This window comes from Citrus sinensis, chromosome 2, assembly GCF_022201045.2.
Source record: "Citrus sinensis cultivar Valencia sweet orange chromosome 2, DVS_A1.0, whole genome shotgun sequence".
NCBI lineage: Eukaryota > Viridiplantae > Streptophyta > Magnoliopsida > Sapindales > Rutaceae > Citrus > Citrus sinensis.
This window is the reverse complement of record NC_068557.1, coordinates 1,146,993-1,169,397: the sequence shown is the minus strand read 5'-3', so window position 1 is coordinate 1,169,397 and position 22,405 is coordinate 1,146,993. Positions and strand designations below refer to the sequence as shown.

The 22,405-nt window shown below is 33.9% G+C and overlaps 2 protein-coding genes and 1 pseudogene across 2 annotated transcripts; 2 read left to right on the top strand and 1 right to left on the bottom strand.

Moving 5' to 3' along the window:
* Positions 1 to 1,196: 1,196 nt before the first annotated feature.
* On the top strand, positions 1,197 to 15,398 carry LOC102607325 (peroxidase N-like). The gene is made up of 4 exons (XM_052435252.1): positions 1,197 to 1,440; positions 13,154 to 13,336; positions 13,838 to 14,000; positions 14,286 to 15,398. The coding sequence occupies exons 1-4, from the start codon at positions 1,225 to 1,227 to the stop codon at positions 14,714 to 14,716; spliced, it is 993 nt and encodes a 330-aa protein (XP_052291212.1). The 5' UTR covers positions 1,197 to 1,224; the 3' UTR covers positions 14,717 to 15,398.
* Positions 2,115 to 7,263, top strand: LOC102613924 (peroxidase E5-like; annotated as a pseudogene).
* Positions 15,399 to 19,584: 4,186 nt separating the features above from the next.
* LOC102607622 (cyclin-dependent kinase F-4-like) lies at positions 19,585 to 20,751 on the bottom strand. Its single transcript, XM_006492668.2, has one exon. It carries the CDS (start codon positions 20,749 to 20,751, stop codon positions 19,585 to 19,587), a length of 1,167 nt encoding a protein of 388 aa, XP_006492731.2.
* Between the last annotated feature and the right edge of the window lie 1,654 nt (positions 20,752 to 22,405).

Sequence of the window (22,405 nt, the reverse complement as noted above, 5' to 3'; positions counted from 1 at the left end):
ACAGCTGCCAAAAAAAATTTAACAAACAAATACAAAGAAATCTGAAGATAAAGAATAATTAATAAAAAATAAACAAATTAAAAAGACCACAACACATTCAACGATTACAATTAAATTCAGTCCCTTCCACAACCATTTTCATCACCACTGATTCCTTATCCGCCACCATATTCTTCAACCCAATCAGAAAAATTACCCATGAATCATTAATTGACGCATTTGATTTTGATTACTTGATTTAGGGTTTCAAAATACAAGCCCCTAAATCATAATTCAAAACAACCCAAATAATAACTAATGAAACCCCAAAATCCATAATACTAAGCCTTAAAGGAACTAAGCGGTGGCGGCCAAAGGAAGCAGCTGACGCTCCAGACTGGCGCGGTGGCAATCGCGGTGGTTGATGTTTTATAATAGAGCAAAAGAAGAAAAGAAAATGGAGAAGAAGAAGAAGAGAAGTAATGGAGAAGAAAAAGGAGAAGAAACAGTGAAGAAGATGAAGAAAAAGAAATGGAGAAGAAGAAGAAGATAAGTAATGGAAAAGAAAAATGAGAAGAAACAGAGAAGAAGATGACGAAAAAGAAATGGAGAAGAAGGAGAAGAAACAAAGAAGAAGAAGAAAAAATGGAGAAGACGGAGAAGAAATAAAAAGAAAAAGGAAAGGACGAAATAAAGAGAAGCAAAAAATAAAAAGAGTTTCTATTAAAATTGATTTAAGGCTTTAACTTCCGATTTTAACCCTGTACCGTTAAACTTAACTGAATACATAACGAAATTGGGGGCGCGGTGCAACAAGTCAATTTTATTGGGTACGAGGTGCAAAATATCAATTTATTTGGGGGTAGGTTACAAATTTCCCTAAAAGAAAACATTAGTAGCAACAGTTATCTTTTTCATGATCATTAATAAAATCATTTTTTACCCATTTCAAAAGTCATCCAGCCATTTCTTAATTATTTAACTCCCACTTGAGGTTTCAATTAATCAAGACCTCATTTGAAATTAAAGTAAGACCGATTTACCTTTTAAAAAACAACATTAAATTATTTAGAAAATATTTACTGCTATTTTTAAAACCTCATTTGAAATTAAACTTCGAGGTTGCTGCAAAGTTCTAATCCTAATCTGGTTTGTTTGGTTATAAATAAAGAGGCATTTCTCTTTGTTTTCCAAGTCCTAAGACTAATTATTCTCTTAATAGAGAAGTAGTAACTCTTAGACAAAATGGCTTCACTTCGTTATCTTCTTGCAGCAGCTCTTGTTGTTGCTTTTGTGCTTGAGGGATCACCATCTCAAGCTCAACTTTCTCCCTCTTTTTATTCTTCCACATGCCCTAATGTATTGAACATTATCGAGGATGTGCTTAAGAAAGCTTTCTCGTCCGATATCCGCATCGGTGCCAGCCTCATCAGGCTTCATTTCCATGACTGTTTTGTTGATGTAAGCAATCTCTGCTCTCTCATTTTTCATCTTCTTTACGTTATCAAGCTCTCTGTCTATTTACTTATTGATATAACATAGTTTCAAGCATGTCAATGAACAGTATCTTTATAATTTTTTGTGTCATTAAACAAAATATAGAGTTTTCATTAAGAGTTTGAATATATCATTTTAATTTCAACAACTTCCAAAACCATTTTCATATATCTTTTTTTTTTTCTCTTTTTCTTTTCTCTTTACGACAAATTTTTCCTCTCTAATTCGATGTACCGAGGACCATGTAATTCTTTGTTTATAAATAAATTTTAATATGGGGTTTTCATGTACTAGAAATTTAAATCTAGCAAAGATTTGGTCCAAAACAGGAATTCAAATCCACCTCATGGCCTCATCCCTGCTCAGTGCTTTTAATGATCATGGGTCCAATATTAATGGTGTATGGTTGAAAAAAAATCACACTTGTTTTATATTCTTCCAACCGAAAAATTTAAATCAACAGGAAATCCTAGTCTTAAAAACATATGTAATAATAAGACAATTTAAATAAGAAGAGTTTGCATTATTTATTTAATTTTTTTGAATTCATGTCCATAAGATAAGAAGGAATCTATCTACTTGTTAAAATAACAATATAATGGACTGTTAACATAGCAAGTTGTTAACTAATACTATTTTTTCCGGGGTGTGATGCATCGATTTTGCTGGACAGCACTAAAAACATAGACAGCGAGAAATTTGCTGCGCCAAATAATAATTCGGCGAGGGGTTTCGAAGTTATTGATAACATGAAAGCTGCCGTTGAAAAGGCATGTCCAAGGGTTGTTTCCTGCGCTGATATTCTTACTATTGCGGCTGAACGATCCGTTGCTTTGGTATGAATTTCTTTTACCAACTCCTCTTCCTTATTAATATTTTATGCTTAGAAGTAAATTAATACTAGAAAATAGAACCGTGCGTGGCTTTGAAAGACAAAATTTAATATTATTCTTTTTTCTTACTTTGTACTTGATAAAACTGATAAAAAATATGAATTGATTTTTTTTAAAGATGAGGCGACCTTATAAAACTAATGTTATTTATGAAAATTAATTATTTTTTTGTTAACTTTAAAAATATATATTAATGTGTATAGTGTAAGTGTATAGACCTTATAACTTTTGTAGTTGTTGGGAAATTCTAAATTATATTCAACTTGCTAATCTGTTAGAACTTTTATATCTCTTTTTTTTTTCCAACCAACTCCAAAAAATCTCAATATCACCCACACCACATAAACTTCTGACCACATCTATAATATTATGGAAAAATAACATAAACATGTTAAAAGATAAGGATCAATAATTTCTAATATACACTTAAAGATTAACAAACATTAATAATTAAAAAAATACCTGAGAGGATTGTGTTATCATTCACACGTATATCAATCAAATTCGTAGATATGAATTGGAATCCATTGATTGGAATCTTAACGGTTTCTTTTATAACCAATAAAATAATATTATACTGATTTGAAAGTGATTTGTACTCGCCTATAGTTGAAACAACTTTCAAATTCTTGACATTGTATAAAGAACCCTCACTTAACATGTGCCTAAACATTGTCACTAAATTTTTCCTAATTATTGCATGCATTAGATTTTCCTAAAAAAAAAATGCTACATTAAGTGTAAAAAAATTGGAAAAAAAATAGAGAAAACAATGGGAGAAGGAAATTTTATACAACATTTTCATCAATAAAAATCATGTTCACACTAATCAATTCTACATTCTTCTTGGTATTAACATACTCCCACATCCTACAAAGCCTAACACTTATCATCCAATTATCTTTATCATTTTTCAACTCATGAAGAAAAGAGTGCTCCACGAAGCACACAATACTAAAAATTTAAATAAGTCAAAAAATAAAAACACATGAATATTTCTAAAGAGGATGTTGGTTAAATAATAAAAAAAATCTCAAACATAATAAATCTTAAATACTTAATGTTTATAGAATTTGAAGAAGTCAAAAGGCACCAAACAAAAGGTTGCATAATTAAATATGAGATTATGACATTAAAATTAAGCCCTAAAATCATTGGTGAAGGAAGATGAATGAACATTCATTCCTATATTAATTAGTTGATATATTTTAAGCCACTAAAGTTTAGTTGTTGGCTTAATAAAATAAATGAATGTTTCGAGACTTATAATTAATTATTATTAACAGTAACATATTGTTGAATTTAAATAAAAAGAGGAAGAGACATGTAATCTTTTGTAATCTAATAATTATTTTTTATTTTTAATATTTTGTAATGTAATTATTTTTTAATCTCAACCAATATATTAGATAATGAAAATATAAAAAGATAAGAAATAACGATGCCACAAATATTAAATACTTAATGTTTATAAAGTTTGAAGAAGTCAAAAAACACTAAACAAAAAGTTGCATAATTAAATATAGGATTATGACATTAAAATTAGGCTCTAATGACATTGCTGAGAGAAGATAAAGGAACATTCCTTCCTATATTAATTAATTAATGTATTTTAAGCCATTAAAGTTTAATTGTTGGTATAATAAAATAAATGAATGTTTCAAGACTTATAATTAATTATTATTAATGGTTACATATTGTTGAATTTAAACAGAAAGAGGAAGAGACATGTAATCTTTTGTAATCTAATAATTATTTTCTATTTTTAATATTTTGTAATGTAATTATTTTTTTAATTTCAACTAGTATATTAGATAATAGAGAATATAAGAAGATGAGAAATAGTGATGTCACATTACCTGTTGTAGTCTCAACTTTATATATATACTAGGAAATAAAACCGCACTTCGCGCGGTTTTGAAAAAAAAATTAATATTTTCTAATTAATTTTTCTTGTGAATGCGTTGAATAATCTCTAAGTGCTATACCCTTTTTCATTGTACTTTTAACTGTTTTTCTTCAACAAATATTGGATGTATTCATTGAAAAAGAAAATTAAAACTTAGATAATAACCAATAAGATTAGTGAAGTCAAACTGTTAATTAATTCTTATGATAAAACAATAACTAAAAAAATGTATAGTCATAGTTTTCTTGATTATATTCAACTTACTACTTTGTTAGAACTTTTATATCTCTTTTTCTCCAACCAGCTCCAACGATCTCATATCACTCACACCACATAAAATTTCGACAACATCTGTAATATTATAGAAAAATAACATAAACATGTCAAAACATAAGGATCAATAATTTCCAATATACACTTAAAGATTAACAAACATTAATAATTAAAAGAAATACCTAAGAGGATTGTGTTATCATTCACACGTAAATCAATCAAATTCGGAGATACAAATTGAAATCCATTGATCAGAATCTTGACAGTTCCTCTACTAACCTCCTAAGCAAAGTTATAACCAAGAAAATAATCTTATACTAATTTGAAAGTAGTTTGTATCCGCTTGTAGTTGAAACAACTTTAAAATTCTTGACACTGTACAAAGAACCCTTACTTAACATATGCCTAAACCTTGTCACTAAATTTTTCCTAATTGTTGCATGCATTAGATTTTCCTATAAAAAAAAGTTACAATAAGTGTAAAATAATTGGGAAAAAAAAGGAAAATAATAGGAGAATGAATTTTTTATACAAGCTTTTCATCAATAAAAATTATGTCCACACTAATCAATTCTCCATTCTTCTTAGTAGTAACAGACTCCCACTTCCTACAAAGGCTAACCCTTATCATTCAACTAAAAATTCAAATAAATCAACAATAAAAACAAAAGAATCTTTTCTAAAGAGGATGTTGGTTAAATAATAAAAAAAAAACTTAAACATAACAAATCTTAAATACTTAGTCTTTAGAGAGTTTGAAGAAGCTAAAAGTCACTAAATAAAAGGTTGCATAATTAAATATATGATTATGACATTAAAATTAGGTTCTAATACTGGCATTGTTGATGGAAGATGAAAGAGACTTCCTATATTAATTAGTTGATGTAATTTAAGCCATGAAAGTTTAATTGCTGGCATAATAAAGGAAATGAATGTTTCAAGGCTTATAATTAATTATTTTAATGGTTACATATTGTTGAATATATTAGATAATAAAGAATATAAAAAGATGAGGAATAGTGATACTACATAAGCTCTTCTAGTCTTAACTATATATATATATATATATATATATATATATATGGGTATCAAAATAAGTGAACAGAATAATGGTAAATCTTTGCAGTATTAATGTAATTTTTAATTATTTTTTCAATTAATAACAACCCCTATAAATTAAACATGTTTTTATATTATTTTTCAATTAATTAAATAACCCGTAAGTTCAACTTTACCCTTAGAAGAATACATTAATTAAATAATTATTCACATAGAACAATGTGCAAGATCTGAGTCCACATGTTTAGCCTTTGATTTAAGTGAAGAGATTCATAGTTGGACCCATCATTATTAAATTGGGACGACGCAATGGACTCCATTATTTAAAAGGTTCGGCTACAGTGCAACTGTGATACTGTGCTACAGTTACATTCAGCCGTTGGATCCACTTAGATGAGTGGAGTCTATTAGAATTTAATGGCTGGATGCAACAGTAGCACGGTACCATATTTGCACCACAATTTTTCCCTTATTTAAAAGGGGTGACTTATTGACTATGGTGCATCAGCTACACTGTGTGGTACCAAAATTGCTACACATATGTCAATATAGTGATTATTAAGGGATAAATTGTTACTGACAGTGAGACACTTTTTACTGCGCTGGTGCATCGTAGCAAGTCCTTAGTTTTAAACTTAAAAGTTTTCTTCTTTTGTTATACGACAAAGTTTTGATTCAACGGCTAGCAAATTAAATAGTCCGCCCCAAACGCACATCTCTTAAGATTATTGTTGATTTTGAGTGAATGGCTTTTGGTTACAGTCAGGGGGTCCGTCATGGGCAGTTCCATTGGGAAGAAGGGACAGCAGAACAGCAAACAGAGCTCTTGCAAATCAGAAACTTCCAGGACCATCTGATACTCTTGATGTGCTCAAATCTAGTTTTAGAAATGTTGGCTGCAATGACAATTTTGATCTTGTTGCACTCTCCGGTAATTATTAATTGCTTCTGCATCCTTTTAATTACTTGAGTAAAGTTATGGGAGTAGACTTTTAAAAGTCAAAAGAGCATGGTACTAGCAACGCACGCTCAAAAATTAATTTAAGAAATGAGTGTTATGCCTTAAATTTATGTATACTTAACTCAAAATTGGGCATGCATGTTTTTCAGGAGCTCACACGTTTGGTAGGGCTCAGTGCCGATTTTTCAGGGGCAGATTATACGATTTCAACAACACTGGCAAGCCAGACCCGACACTGGACAGAACCCTGTTAAAGCAACTGAGGGAACTATGCCCACAAGGTGGAAACGGCGGCGTTCTTGCTAATTTTGATGTCAAAACACCTGATGTTTTCGACAACAAATACTTCTCCAATCTTAGACTCCGCAAAGGCCTTCTGCAGAGTGATCAAGAGTTGTTTTCGACTCCTGGTGCCGATACCGCTGCCATTGTCGAGGACTTTGGGAGGAACCAGAATGCTTTCTTTAAAAACTTTGTGACCTCAATGATAAGAATGGGCAATTTGAAACCACTGCAGGAAATCAAGGGGAGATTAGATTGAACTGCAGGAGGGTCAATGGAAACAGTAATATTGCAACAAGATAATCATCATCGGAGGGTGATTTGGTCAGCTCTTTCTAATAAGCTAGCTTGCGGCATATGCGAGAGAGTTTTTGTGCTTAACAAACTCGAATTTAATCTTCGCTTTGTTTGAAACATGTTATGTATTTTCAAATAAATTAACTACCAAACTTGAGTTTAATCTAATTTTCTTGTCTGAAACATGTTATGTATTTTCAAATAAATTAATTAAACTTGTGTTTTTGTGTTCACGTCCTGCTTCTATACGCATAAAAAAGCCTGGTACAGTAAATTCTCTATATAGTCATATTGTTGAGACCGGATAAATTTATTCTTATAAAGAGGTTATAACTCAATAAAAGTATAGTACAAAAATTATTGTCTTTACTTAATTATCACTAATGCAAGTGATATAGGGGTAAATTATGTCATGTATTAATAAATTAATAATTATTTAATGTAACATGACATATATTTTTGAAATATTATTATTATGTGAAAGTAAGTTTATTAAGTTGGGACCTATAAAAAAATATAACTTATTACAATGTGAAATTTATTTTTAATTATAACTGGTCGCAAGTTGGGGCCACGATTTTTTATTACTATAAAGAAATTATTCATATACAAAGTATTTCTATTTGGAGGTTTTACTGTATTATTGTTTATTATTTGTTCTTTCAACATCATCAATGTCACGTTTTAACCAATAAAAATTATGCATATATGTGGCTTGTGCCGTAGGCTTGCTGCTAAAAATTAATATTAGATCGGGCAGAAAAATTTATGAATTTAAATTTATTTGTCGAATGATACTCTTGTTCTCTTAGAAATTCTTTTATCTCTCTTATTATTTTTTTTCGTTTCGTCCTTGAAATTTAATAAAATCAGTTTTCTCTTGAACTTAATTACGCTACTTTTATCTTTTATAATCTAAGAGAACATAGATGAATTTATCTGTTAAGGAATTTACCTTACATCAGTTAATTAAAATAGTTACAATTCTAAAATTAAATTTTTATATGAATTACAAAACAATCACTAGCTATAGGCATAATATGTAGAAGCCATAGGGAAAATGATATTTCGGTAAATAATAATTAAAATTCCGAAGGATTTTGATTTGTGGAATCCACACGCTAAAAGAATAATATTAATCAGAGGCCAAGGCCCCGCTACCGCCACCAAACAAAGGCACCATTTCATGAATTATTAACTTTAAGTGGCTTAGATTCAACCACTCGTGGGTGAGGAGAGTTTTAGTTTCATTTCTGTAAAGACTAAAAATAAATAAATAAAACGGCTGGGAGGACCGGTACGGCTTCAAAATTTTGTGGTGAAACATACGCTTTTACTATATCTTAGGGAAAACATTAATTATGTAATTATTTCATTATATCATTTTACGTTTTCTGTTTTGCATTTTACATTTTCCTTTTCACCGAAATAAAAAATGGGTTCATAATTTGCAGCCACCAAATAAGTTCACATTTAAGACTAAACTATTAATTTTGAAAAAATAGATGTGCTTGTTTGTTTCTGGGGCGCCTATAGAAGGCCCAAAACGTGTCTTGCTAATTAAGTTGTGGATCACCCCTTATAAACCCAACATCTCTCTTGTACTATGCCGATGTGAGATTTGCTTAGGGTGTTATATACACCCCCTCTTGGGGACTCAGCGTCCTTACTGAGGTTTGCCCCACCATCGCTCAAGAGGAAACATGGAGCCGCTCTTATACCATAATGTCATAACCCAACCCAGACCTGATAAGATATTATCCGCTTTGGATCTTAACAAGGCCCACATGAGTTTGTTTTCTGGGGCGCCCATACACCCCAAAATGCGTATTGCCAATTAAGGTGTGGATCACCTCTTATAAACCCAACATCTCTCCCGTGCTTTACCGATGTAGGATTTTCCTAGGGTGTTACATACACCGCCTTGGGGACTCAGCGTCCTCGCTAAGGTTTGCCCCACCATCGCTCAAGAGGACACGCAGAGCCGCTCTGATACCATAATGTGATGACTCAACCTAGACCTGACAAGATATTGTCCACTTTGGGCCTTAATAAGGCCTGCACGATTTTGTTTCTGGGGCACCCATACACCCCAAAATGCGTCTTACCAATTAAGGTGTGGATCACCTTTTATAATCCCAGTATCTCTCCCATGCTTTGCCGATATGGGATTTGCCTAGAGTGTTACATACACCCCCATTGGGGACTCAGCGTCCTCACTGAGGTTTGCCCCACCATTGCTTAAGAGGACATGCAGAGCCGTTCTGATACCATAATGTCATGACCCAACCCAGACTTGGCAAGATATTGTCTGCGTTGGACCTTAACAAGCCCGCACATGTTTGTTTCTACGGCGCCCATACACCCCAAAACGCATCTTGCCAATTAACGTGTGGATCATCCTTTATAAACCCATTATCTCTCATGTGCTTTGCCGATGTGGGATTTGTCTAGGGTGTTACAGGTAAGAAGTTTGAACACAAGGTTACTTTTAGAACATTGAATGCAACAATTATTTCTGAAAGGTTTTAAATGTTATGGATACAGAGGAATTAATTCGTAAGTGTAAAGTGATAGCTATCAAAGAGAAAGAAAAAAATAGAGTAACTTTGGAAGTGATAATGAAAGAAAAAAGAGAGAAGCTTTTGGTTGGCTGGTTGATGGGCAAGATACTTCTTACGAGAGGAGTTCATAAGGAGGGGTTGAATATGGCATTACTGCAAGTTTAAAGGACAATTAAAGAAGTTATGATAGAGAGCTTGGGTGCTCTTTATGTTCAAGTTTGCAGATGAAGCTGATAAAAGAAGGGTGATTGCAGGAGGCCTTTGGCACTTCGATAGGGCCTTAATTGTCCTTACAGAACCGAAAAGAATTGGGGAGATCACAAAACAGTCTTTCACTCATGCAGAATTCTGGGTGCAGATTCGAAATGTCTCGGTTGCTGTATGGAAAGATATTTTCTCCAAGAATTAGGGCGAGAAGATTGAAATAGTAGAGGAGGTTGAAACAGAAGAATATAGTGAATATATTGGGGAATTTGTAAGAATTATAATTTCGATCAATATGAATAAGCCATTAGAAAAGATCTTACAAGAGGATGAAGTAGATATTCCAATGCATGTAGATTATGAATGATTGCCTGACTTTTATTTCTACTGTGGAGTTATTGGCCATTAATTCAAGGAGTGTGCTAAGTATCAGGGCCAACGAAAAGAGGAACTTCCATATGAGATGTGGATTAAGGTAGTTACAGTGGGAGGACGCTCAAGGAAGCACCATATCAAGGAGAAATGGAATAGGGATAATGGCAAATCAGTGAGTAATGCGGCAAACTCAAAACACCACGACTGCTCACAACAACCTCAGCAGAGTCAAAGTAACCCGATTGACAAAACCAAATCAAGACTCGATCAGGAAGAAATGGGTCAAAATTATGAATTAGCTATAGGTGATGAGGTGGAACGAGTATGTGAGAAACATTTAATGAATGGTGTATTGGAAATAACAATGGCACAACAAGCAGGCGGCAAAACGCAGCATGAGATAGAGGGAAACGCAAGAGGACCTGGAAATATGGGAATTCAGGCGAGAAATAAAAATGTTAAAAACAAGCGAGAAATTTTGGAGGTAACACCAATTAAAGTTTATAAGGAGATACTGTGCTAAGAAGGCGCGAATGAAGCAAAGACAGGAAATTAGTCTCGAAGAGCTCCAATGAGGCCCAATAGAAGGAAATGGAAATTACAAGTTCGAAACACAAACTCCAATGGTGGAAACAAATATGGGTTAGGGGCGTTAAAAAGGCCAAGTTGTGAGCTAACTGAGCCAAGTTCAAAACAAAAGAAGATGAAAGTGACTAGCCTACCCAAATTAGAAACAAAGCAATATCAGCTAAATTCACCAGTGGCAAAACTCAATTTGAGCTGGGAACTGTTGGCAATTAAGGGAATAGAAATTGCAGACTCAAACATAGAAGAGATATCGGTGGAGGCTGGCGATCAAGAATGCTAGAAGCCATGAAAATCCTCAGCTGGAATGTTTAGGGTTTAGGGAATTCCCGGATGTTCCTAGCAATGCAACAAATTCTCCAAATTCATAGACCTCAACTTGTGTTTTTGAGTGAGACAAAGTTGCAATCTATGCAAATGGATACGATTCGTAGTAAGCTAAATTTTGATAGCTGTTTTGCTGTGGATAGTAGTGGAAGGGGAAGAGGTCTTGCAATGCTTTGGAACTTTGAAATTTGTGTGCATATTAAGTCATTTAGCAAGCACCACATTGATGCTGAACAACAAATGGGCAATGAAAAGCAAATGCGATGTACAGAGGTGTATGGACATCCGGAGATGCAGCAAAAAAAGCACACATGGACATTGTTGAGACGGCTATTAGGTTTATCTTCCACACCTTAGTTATGTTTCGGTGATTTTAATGAAATTTTACACCTATATAAGATGAATGGTGGCAATGATAGAAATCCAAACCAAATTAGTGACTTCAGAAAAGCCTTGAGAGATTGGAATCTAAAGGATGTGGGCTACATGAGATATCTATTTACATAGGATAATGTAATATTTGGCCCTGACTTTGTGGAAGAAAGATTAGACAGATTTTTATGCAATGAGGCTTGAAGTGAGAGATTTATTGAATATGTAGCTGCTAATCTCGAGAGTTGGATATTCGATCACAACCCAGTGTTGATGGATGTTCAGGATAGAGGTAATGACTTGAATTATCAAAGAAGGAGAACTTCACGAATCCATTATTAAGATATGTGGAGTTCATATGACACCTGTAAAAGTATAATTGAAGAAGAATGGCATAAACATGGATGCTGGAACATTGATGATCCCATACATTTATCCCAGAAGGCGACTAAAGATTCCATGGCTACTTTGACTTTGTGTAGTAAGGAAGAATTTAAAGGGAGAGAAAATAAACTGAAGAAGTTGAAAAAACAGTTGTAGAGCTTAAAGGAAAAAAAGGTGCAGTATGAATTTGAGGATGAAATTAAATGGGTGGAGAGACATATTCATAACATATTGGCCGATGAAGAGATTTTCTGGAAACAGCAATCGAGAGCGGATCGGCTTAAAGAGGGGGATAAGAACACTAAGTTTCTCCATCATAAAGCCTTATCGCGGAAGAAAAAGAATAGAATATGGGGAATTGAAGATGAAACAAGAAGATGGATTGAGAATGTGGAAGAAATGGAGTATGAGTTTTGCACTTATTTCACAAATCTGTTCACCACATCCAGACCGAGCTAGAACCAAATAGCAGCAGCTCTTTCAAGGATAACACTAAGGCTCTCAAATGACATGAACGAGAAATTGGACAAGCCTTTCTCAACAGAGGCAGTTGTTGAAGCCTTAGCACAGATGTGTCCAACAAAGACTCTAGGGCCTGATGGGTTGCTAGCAGTCTTTTATAAAAAAACATTGGAAAACGATTAAATCCGGAGTTATCACTACTTGATGTGCCAAGCATATATCTTAAGTGTTCAAAAGTTACTGTAGATTGTTGGGCACCTGCCTTTAAGCTTTCACTAATATTAAGTCAAATTGGCAGTTCAGTATGATCCACAGCATATATATTTGACCTAAATGTCTCCTGCTCGAATATTTTCGAATACAAATTAAATATAATTTGCACATAATTGTATGAGTTGTTTGGATTTAATTCACGTGACATATCTAAAGAAGACTTGTGAAAAAGAATGAATGATATACCAAACTCAAAAATGATTTTTTAGTTTAATTCATGAGTCAAGACTAACATATTATAGTTTCATTTTTATTCTTTTTTGGATCAAGTACTTATATATTCTCAGTTCAAGCAGCTTTAATCTTGCATTGCACGGCTAAAAGTATAGTATACTGTACACTAGTTTATGAATAAATAAAATGTATGTATCATTAATTTTACTATCATTTTTTCCGTAAATTATTCATCATTTGGTAATTATAATTATTATAAACTTGATCTCCTTCTTTGTTATAGGGTTGTGATGCATCAGTGTTATTGGATGGAAGTGACAGTGAGAAGTTTGCCGCGCCTAACCGGAACTCAGCACGAGGATTTGAAGTTATTGACGCAATAAAAACTGCCGTGGAAGGTCAATGCAGTGGAGTTGTATCATGTGCTGATATTTTAGCCATAGCTGCAAGAGATTCAGTGCTCTTGGTAAGTTGGTTGATTAATTGTTCTTCTCATATAGATTCCATGGGACTAAAAGAAATAGAGACGTGAGAAACTTGAGACCTTGTTTGATATTGGGATTTCATATTTTTTAAGCCACAGCTACTATAGAAAAAAGTAGCAACTATAGAATAAAGGTTGATAATGTATAGTAAATATAGTTTTCAATAATAATTTTGACAAAAACAATAGAGATATTATAAAATTTTCATCATAATAATTTGAGACAAAATTATCTTAATTTTAAAGTCACTAGAACAATTGTTTACCAAATACTTTAGTATTGTGTCTTAAAAGATAGAACTGTTGAACTAAATTATCAAGCAGGGACTAAGTCATCTTAGTTCACAGGATTCTACCAATTAATAGATAAAGATTTTTTTTTTTCATATTCTAATGGTATGAGAAAATTAAAATTTTCTCTTTATATTTGAACTTTATGAGGTTAACTTTTACTTATACAAATACTATGACAATATTTTGCAGAGTGGAGGACCTACATGGAAAGTTCTGCTGGGAAGAAGAGATGGACTGGTGGCAAACCAGACAGGTGCTAATGCTCTTCCTTCACCGTTTGAGGGGCTAAACATTCTCACTGCCAAGTTTGCAGCCGTGGGTCTAAATATTAAAGACCTAGTGTCCTTGTCAGGTAATTTATTTGACCTCTCTATCACCATATATTTGTATCAACTCATAACTAATTAGCCTTCGTTCGGGATCACTTTAAATCGTAAAGTAATGACATTCTATATAAATTTGGCTCCTCTACTAGTTTAACTTATTTAAAATTATTAAAATAAGAAAATTATCATTTATCTATCCGAAATTTTCTCAATGTTTGAAAAATATCCCAAAAGTTTGCATTAGGAATCCCAGGACCCCTTTTTGAACTCCCATAATGTGCGAGCTTGGTAATTTTAATGTTTATGTGCAGGTGCTCATACAATTGGATTCGCAAAATGTGCCTTCTTCAGCAATAGACTATCCAACTTCTCAGGAACAGGTGCTCCAGACGCTACAATGGACACAAGCTTGGTGTCCGAATTGCAGAGCCTATGTGCGAACGGGGACGGAAACAATACGACGCCGCTTGATCGGAACTCGATTGATCTATTTGACAACCATTACTTCCAGAACTTGATCAACAATAAGGGCCTTCTTAGTTCTGATCAAATTCTATACTCTAGTGATGAGGCCAAATCAACTACTGAGAGTCTTGTTGAAAGCTATAGCAGCAACTCAAATCTTTTCTTTGCTAATTTTGTTAATTCTATGATCAAAATGGGGAATGTAAGTCCACTCACTGGGACTAATGGTGAGATTAGGAAGAACTGCAGGGCAGTTAATTCCTTAACTGAGATATGATTTTATGCAAGAATATACTCAACTTTGCCATGGTGAAGTTACTGTATATCTAATGTCTGTGTATTTGTATGTGAGTGCGTGTGTTTTCTTTCTTTTTTTTCTTTTTCTTTTTTTGGGTGTTCGTTATGCTGGTAATATGTAGTCTACTATGAATAAGGTTGTGATCTCAATAACATTTTTTGTCTTTTAAATTTTTAATAAAATTATTCTCCTACTTTTTCTGTCTATGATTGTTCGACACTTTTTTTTAATTGATTCATCTTTAATTAAATTATAATTCCTTTAGAGTGAAACATATTTAACAAATTTGAATTCTTGTCATATTTACCTTTTATCCAATCGAATTATAATGCACGTGTTGAATGAATTCCAAGAAATATACGTGTGGCATCTCTTTCTCCTGTTTTTTTTTTTTTGGTTTTGACCACGAGGTATCTTGGGGAGGGCCCCAACTGTGAGAGGCATTTTTAAGCCCGTACCACAACCCAGACTAGAAGTCCCCGCTCGAATCGAGAGGCACAGGTTCTCCCAACAAAGGTGACTTCCCTGCGACTCGAACTGGGGAGCAAACCCAGTCAATTCTCCTGTTTTTTTTTCCCAAAGCGAAATAACTTCTTTCATAAGTTTTTCCTTGTTTTTCTCCTTTTCGTTTTTTTGTTTTTGTTTTTTTTGTTTTTTAACCTCTTTAGGGTACATTGAAAGAGCATAAATTATGATTTGGGTGCAAAGAAATTTAATTTTCTTTGTTAAAAAAATAATAATAAAAAAGTCAAATAGCTGATAACGTCAGAATTCAAAGTAACACTCACGGAAACAATCTTGCTAAATCAAATATGGCATTTTGCATTGCTTTAGCTAAGGTCTTTCAATCATTCTTAAAGCAGACAATCAAGGCAAATCAACAGAGTCCTCAAACGGCTAGTTCATTGAGGAAATCATGGAGATAAATTGCAAATGAAAGATTACCCAATTAGTCCCTTCTTTTTTTCCAGAATAATTCATGTTATTTTAATTTTCTTTTCAATGATCACTCTCTTGTATATATAAAGGAAGTATTGTATAAATGATCAAACTAAGAAATCTTCTCTTCAAACACTCACTCTTCAAAGCTTTTATATAATCTTGTCACAAATCATGTGGAGCCTGCCAAATCATTTCCTCACCCTCAACTTCTCCCTCCTTTCTCAGCTTCCTCTTACGAACCGAACTTGCTTTGGCTCTCACTGTCGGAAAAGCAAATGATTCTTTATTTTATTAGATCTTCTAATTTGCTTTCGTTTAAGGACAAATTTCTCTCGATCGGTTTAGATATGTGGTGGTTGTTATTATTTTTTTCAAAGTTTTATTTTTATTTAAGTATTTAGAAATCTATAGGCACCTGTTGATTTTTTTTCCCCCAAGAAGCTCTAGTATGTATAATATGTATGATATCAAATGGCAAAACCTACTATGATGACCTATTATTACGATGCAAGGCGTCTTAAATAAGCTGAAGAAGATCCTCTCATAATGAAGCATTTGCACATTTGATAGAGGTGTCATTTAATTGAGAGAATATTCAAGACAGGATAAATCAAAATTTTTGGGCTACTATTATGATTGCTAAGCCTTGGCAATCTTCAGTTTTAGATTTTCTTTCAATGATTTACCTAACTCTTATACGAGTGGACTCACACTATATTACTAGACAATTTAGTTGTGCTAAATTAGATTGTATGTGTACAAATTGAGGACAAAAATATGGCAAAAGGGCTAATAAACAAATCATTTACTTCAATTAATTTTATTGTATATATTAATATACATATGTCATTATTCAGATCCCAATTTTGTACATTTGTCCTTTGTCATTGCTTCTTGTCTGATACAAGGCATGAGGTCCACCTAAAATTCACAGGGGCTTGCTTCCGTACTTCTCGTACTATTGTGTCAAACGATTTCTCTAACGGCAAGTATAATCATTGTTCTCGACTTTCTTTTTCGTAATTTTAAACGATTTCAATAATAATGCTTAAAGCACGCATCTCATTAAATTGGAATCAATAAGCCAACACTTTTGACTTTAGTGAAAGAGATTCCATAAAGGACAAGAGAAGTGCTATGTCTGAAGAAAGGAATTGATGTTCAATATGAATTTATTCGAATCTCTCTCTCTCTCTCGCTCTCACTCCATATGTATATATATATATATATATAAACCAATTTATACAGTGGACTAGATCGATCATATATATCATTGTGTTTGTTCATCCACAACTAATACAGAGGTCACACAGAAAGCGATGTGAGTATTCAATTTTTTTGTCTTAACTTTTGTGTTAATTATCTAATTAATTTATACACACATTACGTTGATATATTTTTTGTGTTCTTGAAGGATTACTCCTTATCCATTCATTATAAATATATGTGTATCAATATTATCAAAATTTCTTGAAACATACACTTGGCAAGGAGCGGATAGAAAATGAGCTGAGCACCCAACTAAAATTTTTCCAAGCGAGTGTTGTTTATTTCATTATTCTTCTTTTAGCAACCGATTGAATATATGCGGATGATAGGGAGCAAGCTCAAGAGCATGTATCAATTGAAGTGGAGAAATTAGCAGATTCTTTCAGTAGGGAACTGAAGCCATTGCATCCCTTATCCGGAAAGTGTTCCATCTACAGAGTTCCTGAGACACGCGGCGTCTACATCCAAGTGATTACACTAAAAAATGATCTCAATTGGCCCGTTTCATCATGGAAAGGAACAGCTAAAAGCCATGGAAGAGCACAAAAAAGGATACCTAACATACTTTCTTCAACAACTAAGGTACGCATGGCAAGTTTCTTTGCATTTATTAAGGAAAGGGAAGCAAAATTGCGCAATTCTTATGCAGAAACCATTCCTCTTAATTGCAATGAGTTGGCAAAAATGGTTTTAGTGGATGCTGTCTTTCTCATTGAGCTCTTTCTTAGATATTTTGAACCTTATTTGAGAACTGACGATGATCGCATAATTGGAAAATCGAATTTGTACTTGGAAATACGGCACGACTCTCTGCTGCTACAAAATCGGCTTCCACCATTCATTCTCAATGACCTCAATGACTTGTTTAATGTTAGCCAAAACAGCAACCAATCAAAATGACTTTGTTGAGAAGTGAACCACAAATCTGGAATTGTGGTTAAATATGACATGTCAATCTTGTGTTCCAAGATTGGAAGATATGTCGGTTGAGTAGCAAAAGGGAGACTTATGACAAGCCTGGTAGATCAGCCAAGTGAATAAGTTAAGCACATGTTGAGGCACATGACTTCACGTATTCTAAACGGCAAAGAAAGGTTGCGTTTTGGATGAAGCTGCAACACGTGTTTTTTAGGCTGGTTTAAACAACTGTTAGTGCCAACCAAAGTTGGTTGGTGTGAGTGGTCTGTCACTCTCACTTCTTAAGAAAGGTCAGGGGTTCAAACCCCGCTCTCGTATGAAGTCACCATTTTGGCTAGTATTTTACTCCTTACAAGCTAATCCAGTGCGAGCGGAGATTAATCTGGATTGTGGTACTAGCTTAAAGATGCCTCCTACAGTTGGGCTCACTCAAAACCACCTCGTAGTTCAGACAAAAAAGAAAAAACAACTGTTAATGCCATTAATAGAAGCGGGAAAATTCTGGGTTTGTTACTAACAAACCCAGGGATGTAACACTGGCTTCTGGGGGTTGTTTCTAGAGCAATCTAGGCGTGTATATAAGGCTTCATGGTCTCGGTTTTGGCTAGCCTTAGTGTATGACAGTTTCTCAGATTGCTTGTATCTTGAAAACACCAAATCAGTGAAAGTTCTTTCTCTCTTTTACAGTGGATGTAGGTCACCTGGTGGCTGAACCATTATAACTCTTCTGTGTTCGTGTGTGATTGTTTTTGCTCTTCTTTAAGCTTGCTATCTGTTGATTCGAATCTGTGGTTTCATAAAGTTTTAGTAGATCATAGTTGGTTCTTTGATTAAAGCTAAGTCGAGTGGATCTTGGGGGATCAAGATCGGTTATTTGCTGATCTTGGTCCAACAGACTTGTACCGAAAAATTCCCTTTATTGCAATTACCTGTTATTGGTTCCGTGCAGATATGCTTCAATTTCTTCCAATACAGGAGAACTTGTTAGAAATCCACTTTTTCAGAGCACAGCATTTTGTTGACTTGATTATACTCTGTCTTCCGCCATCCCAGCCGCGTGCCATAATTGAATTGAAAGATCAAAAGATACCCAGTGTAAAGTAACTTCACCAAGCCGGAGTCAAGTTTCAAACGGAGTCAAGCAAAAATCTACTTGACATTAAATTTAATCAAGGAATTCTGGAAATTCTATCTCTAACGGTATATTTTCATAAGACAAAGCCTTTCTACAGGAATCTTATAGCTTTTGAGAGGATGCATGGCTACCCTTTATATTTTAATGACTGCATTATAGTGAGGTGTTACCTCATCAGCACTCCAAACGATACGGAATTACTCATTCAAAATGAAATTATTAGCTTGGGTACAGTGAACTACTTCCAACTATTCTTAGCAGCCTTTGTAAAGGCTGTTCAGGTAGTGGTTTATATACATACATACATGTATGTAATAATATATGTGTGTGTGTGTGTGTGTGTGTATGTATGTATGTATGTATGTATATATATATGTGTGTGTGTGTATTTATGTGTGTATGTATGCGCGCGCGCGCGTGTATGTATATTCTTATGGACTTACACTCATTGAATTCAACGTAACAGGTAATAGGGAAGTTGAGGAGATGAATATCGATGCATTGAATAATCTTTGACAGTACAATTAGTACGTACGTGGTTAGGTTCTAACTACAAATACAATAACCAGCCTTAACGTTTTCTTCAAAATCCGGGAGGCCTCGACATCATCAGCTGCTGCAATGGTTGCATGCGGGAAGCCAAAATCTCAGTTGTAGTCGCGTGACCAGTTTTATAAATCATGGAGGTTGCCGATTTGGCAGAGTTGATGATCATGTGATCATTGTTAGTTCTTTGCATCTCACATTTGAAGCACGAACATAATTGCCCATCATTCGGTACCTCAGAATATGTCAAAGAACGTCCTTGCATTGTGACTGTGGCAGTAGGGAACGCAACGGCTTCAAAATTATTGCAAAGAAGAGGCACCGATCGAGGAACAAAATGGCAACTCCGGAAGAAAGGATGTTCCAAAGCTTCCGCAGCCGTAGGCCTCATGTGTGGATTCCAGGAACAAAGCCGTGAAATCAAGCTGATGGATTCTCGACTAGCTGATGGTGACAACTCACGCAGATTCACACCACCCATCTGCGGGAACTTCCAGTCGAGATTGCTCGCGAGTTGAATTCCAAGAGGCCAAGAATCCTCGGTGGGGCTACCAATCACTTGGCAGATTTTGTAAATTTGATCAGCTGAATTTTTTCCCGGAAAAAGAATCCTGAAACTCAACATCTCGAACATAATAGCACCCATCGCCCACATATCCACTTCAGGTCCATATATCTCGGATAAAAGTAACACTTCAGGAGCTCGATACCAGCGAGTTGTAACATAATCAGTGCACGGCAGACTGGAATCAATTTCCTTCACCATTCCAAGATCCCCTATCTTGATCACACCTTTCGAAACAAGCAAGTTGGAAGGCTTTAGGTCACGGTGAAAATAACCCTGTCCGTGCATGTAATGGAGACCTTGAAACACTTGGAAACACAAGTTTCTGACTTCATCTTCAGAGAAATTTTGACCCGCTCTTTCTTTCATAAGTTTTAGAAGATCAGATTCCATGTACTCGAACACAATGAATACGTCTTCGTGTTCTTTGACAAGATTCCTCAATTTGACAATGTTGGGATGATTATTCATCTTCCTTAAACATTTAACTTCTTTCAAGTTCCTGCTCTCGTCCAAAGAAAAAATCTTCTTCTTCAATTTCTTGACAGCAACAAATTCACCACTCTTTTTATCAAGAGCCTGAAACACGTCGCCGTAACTCCCCGACCCAAGCTCCCTGATCTTTTCGTATTGCTCCATTTTTTTTCAGTGCGATATATGGAACCAAATTTTTTTCTGTACGGATATTTATAATGTGACAATAACTTGCCGTACTGAATTAGGGAATAGTTTCCTATTCCCATTATATATATATATATGTAATAACAATTACCCTAATTGAATAGGAAACTAGTTTCGCAAATGAAATTAAAACTGTAGTAGGAAACGCGTACCAGAACCGCATTAGGAAAAGGTTATATTAGTAATTTTACATATATTATTAATTATCTAAGTACATTAATTTTTTTTTAATTTAACCAGATAGGCTGGTTAATTTAGAAACTACTGTAATATAAGTTACGTAAATACATCAAATTAACCAAATAGGCGATTATGAATTTAACAGTTTCCCCCTTTTTTTAATTTTCTTGTTGTGTTGCCGGTGTTCGCTAAAAGAAGAGACTGCCAAAACCAATAATGAGAAATGTTGGTCAAAAAATGTTATCATAAGAGTTCATGCATGATTTCATTTGATCCAATTAATGAACATATTGAGAAGTAAAATTGGGAAAATCTTTTATTGCAGTCTTATTACATACTTATTCAAGAAATCACAGAAAACACAAAACCTGCACACTTATAAATAGAAACACACAATCCAATGTTTTTTGTACGAAATTAGGATATGTAATATCTCACAGTGCTTGGAAGGATGTAAATGATCAGCTCATAAGGAATTGCATCCTTTGATTAGCAATTTGGGTGGACTTAAGCCCATACCAAGATCAAAACCGCAAATGTCATTTATGATTTTTGTTCCAAATGTCATTTATATTATTCAACATTGTTCATTTTATATTGTTGTTTTATCAATATCCTCCTATTTTTATTTTCTGTGTCACTTGACATATACGATGACAATCTATCTTTATTATTTTTTAATACCATTAATGCTAATGTTGAAATATAGGTAGGGATGGCAATGGGGAGGGGAGGGGAGGGGACCAATCTCCCTGTACCCATTGTCGATATTTTGCGTATGTCCCCGTTCCCTTCCCGTCCCCATCAGAATTACTTAAGAGAATCTTCATCCCCTCCCCGAATAATAATAGGGGATCCCCGAAGGTCCCCGATCCCCGAATAACTAATACATTTTTTTGTTTTCGATTTGAGTTAATCATATTAAAATAAAAAATTTAAATAAAAGTAAAGTTCGAAAAATATCTTACATTAATATCCATTACAAAAGTCACAAACATTAAATTAGTAAGTAACGCAGCATGCAAGGGATACAAACTTCTTTTACAAACTATCATGAATAAATTAATAGTCTAATACAAAATTGTTACAAATAAAATCAAATTTAGATTCAAAATTAACTTTTTCTATGGTGGCGTAGGCACTTTATAAATGTGGACTATTCCCTTTACAGCACAATAGTTAAGTCAGAGCAAATCAAGAGCAAATATTAGATTAAATTAGATTAGATATTAAAATTGTGATTCGCTGTGGGCAATTATAACATCTAAAAATAAATAAAAAATATATTTAAGTTTAAAATATTTAATGAATATTAAAATTAAAACAAATTTTTGGGCTAATAGAATCTATCCAGTCTTTTTAATGTCCTAAACAAAAATTTATGACTTTAATTAGTTAATTAGGCCTAAAAGTTTAATAATATAAATATTTG

Bases quoted from the DNA above. Each gene is read 5' to 3' on its own strand.
- LOC102607325 (XM_052435252.1), top strand. From the start codon at position 1,225: ATGGCTTCACTTCGTTATCTTCTTGCAGCAGCTCTTGTTGTTGCTTTT. The intron at 1,441-13,153 runs GTAAGCAATCTC...TCTTTGTTATAG, and splicing joins TCCATGACTGTTTTGTTGAT to GGTTGTGATGCATCAGTGTT. The intron at 13,337-13,837 runs GTAAGTTGGTTG...AATATTTTGCAG, and splicing joins CAAGAGATTCAGTGCTCTTG to AGTGGAGGACCTACATGGAA.
- LOC102607622 (XM_006492668.2), bottom strand. From the start codon at position 20,751: ATGGAGCAATACGAAAAGATCAGGGAGCTTGGGTCGGGGAGTTACGGC.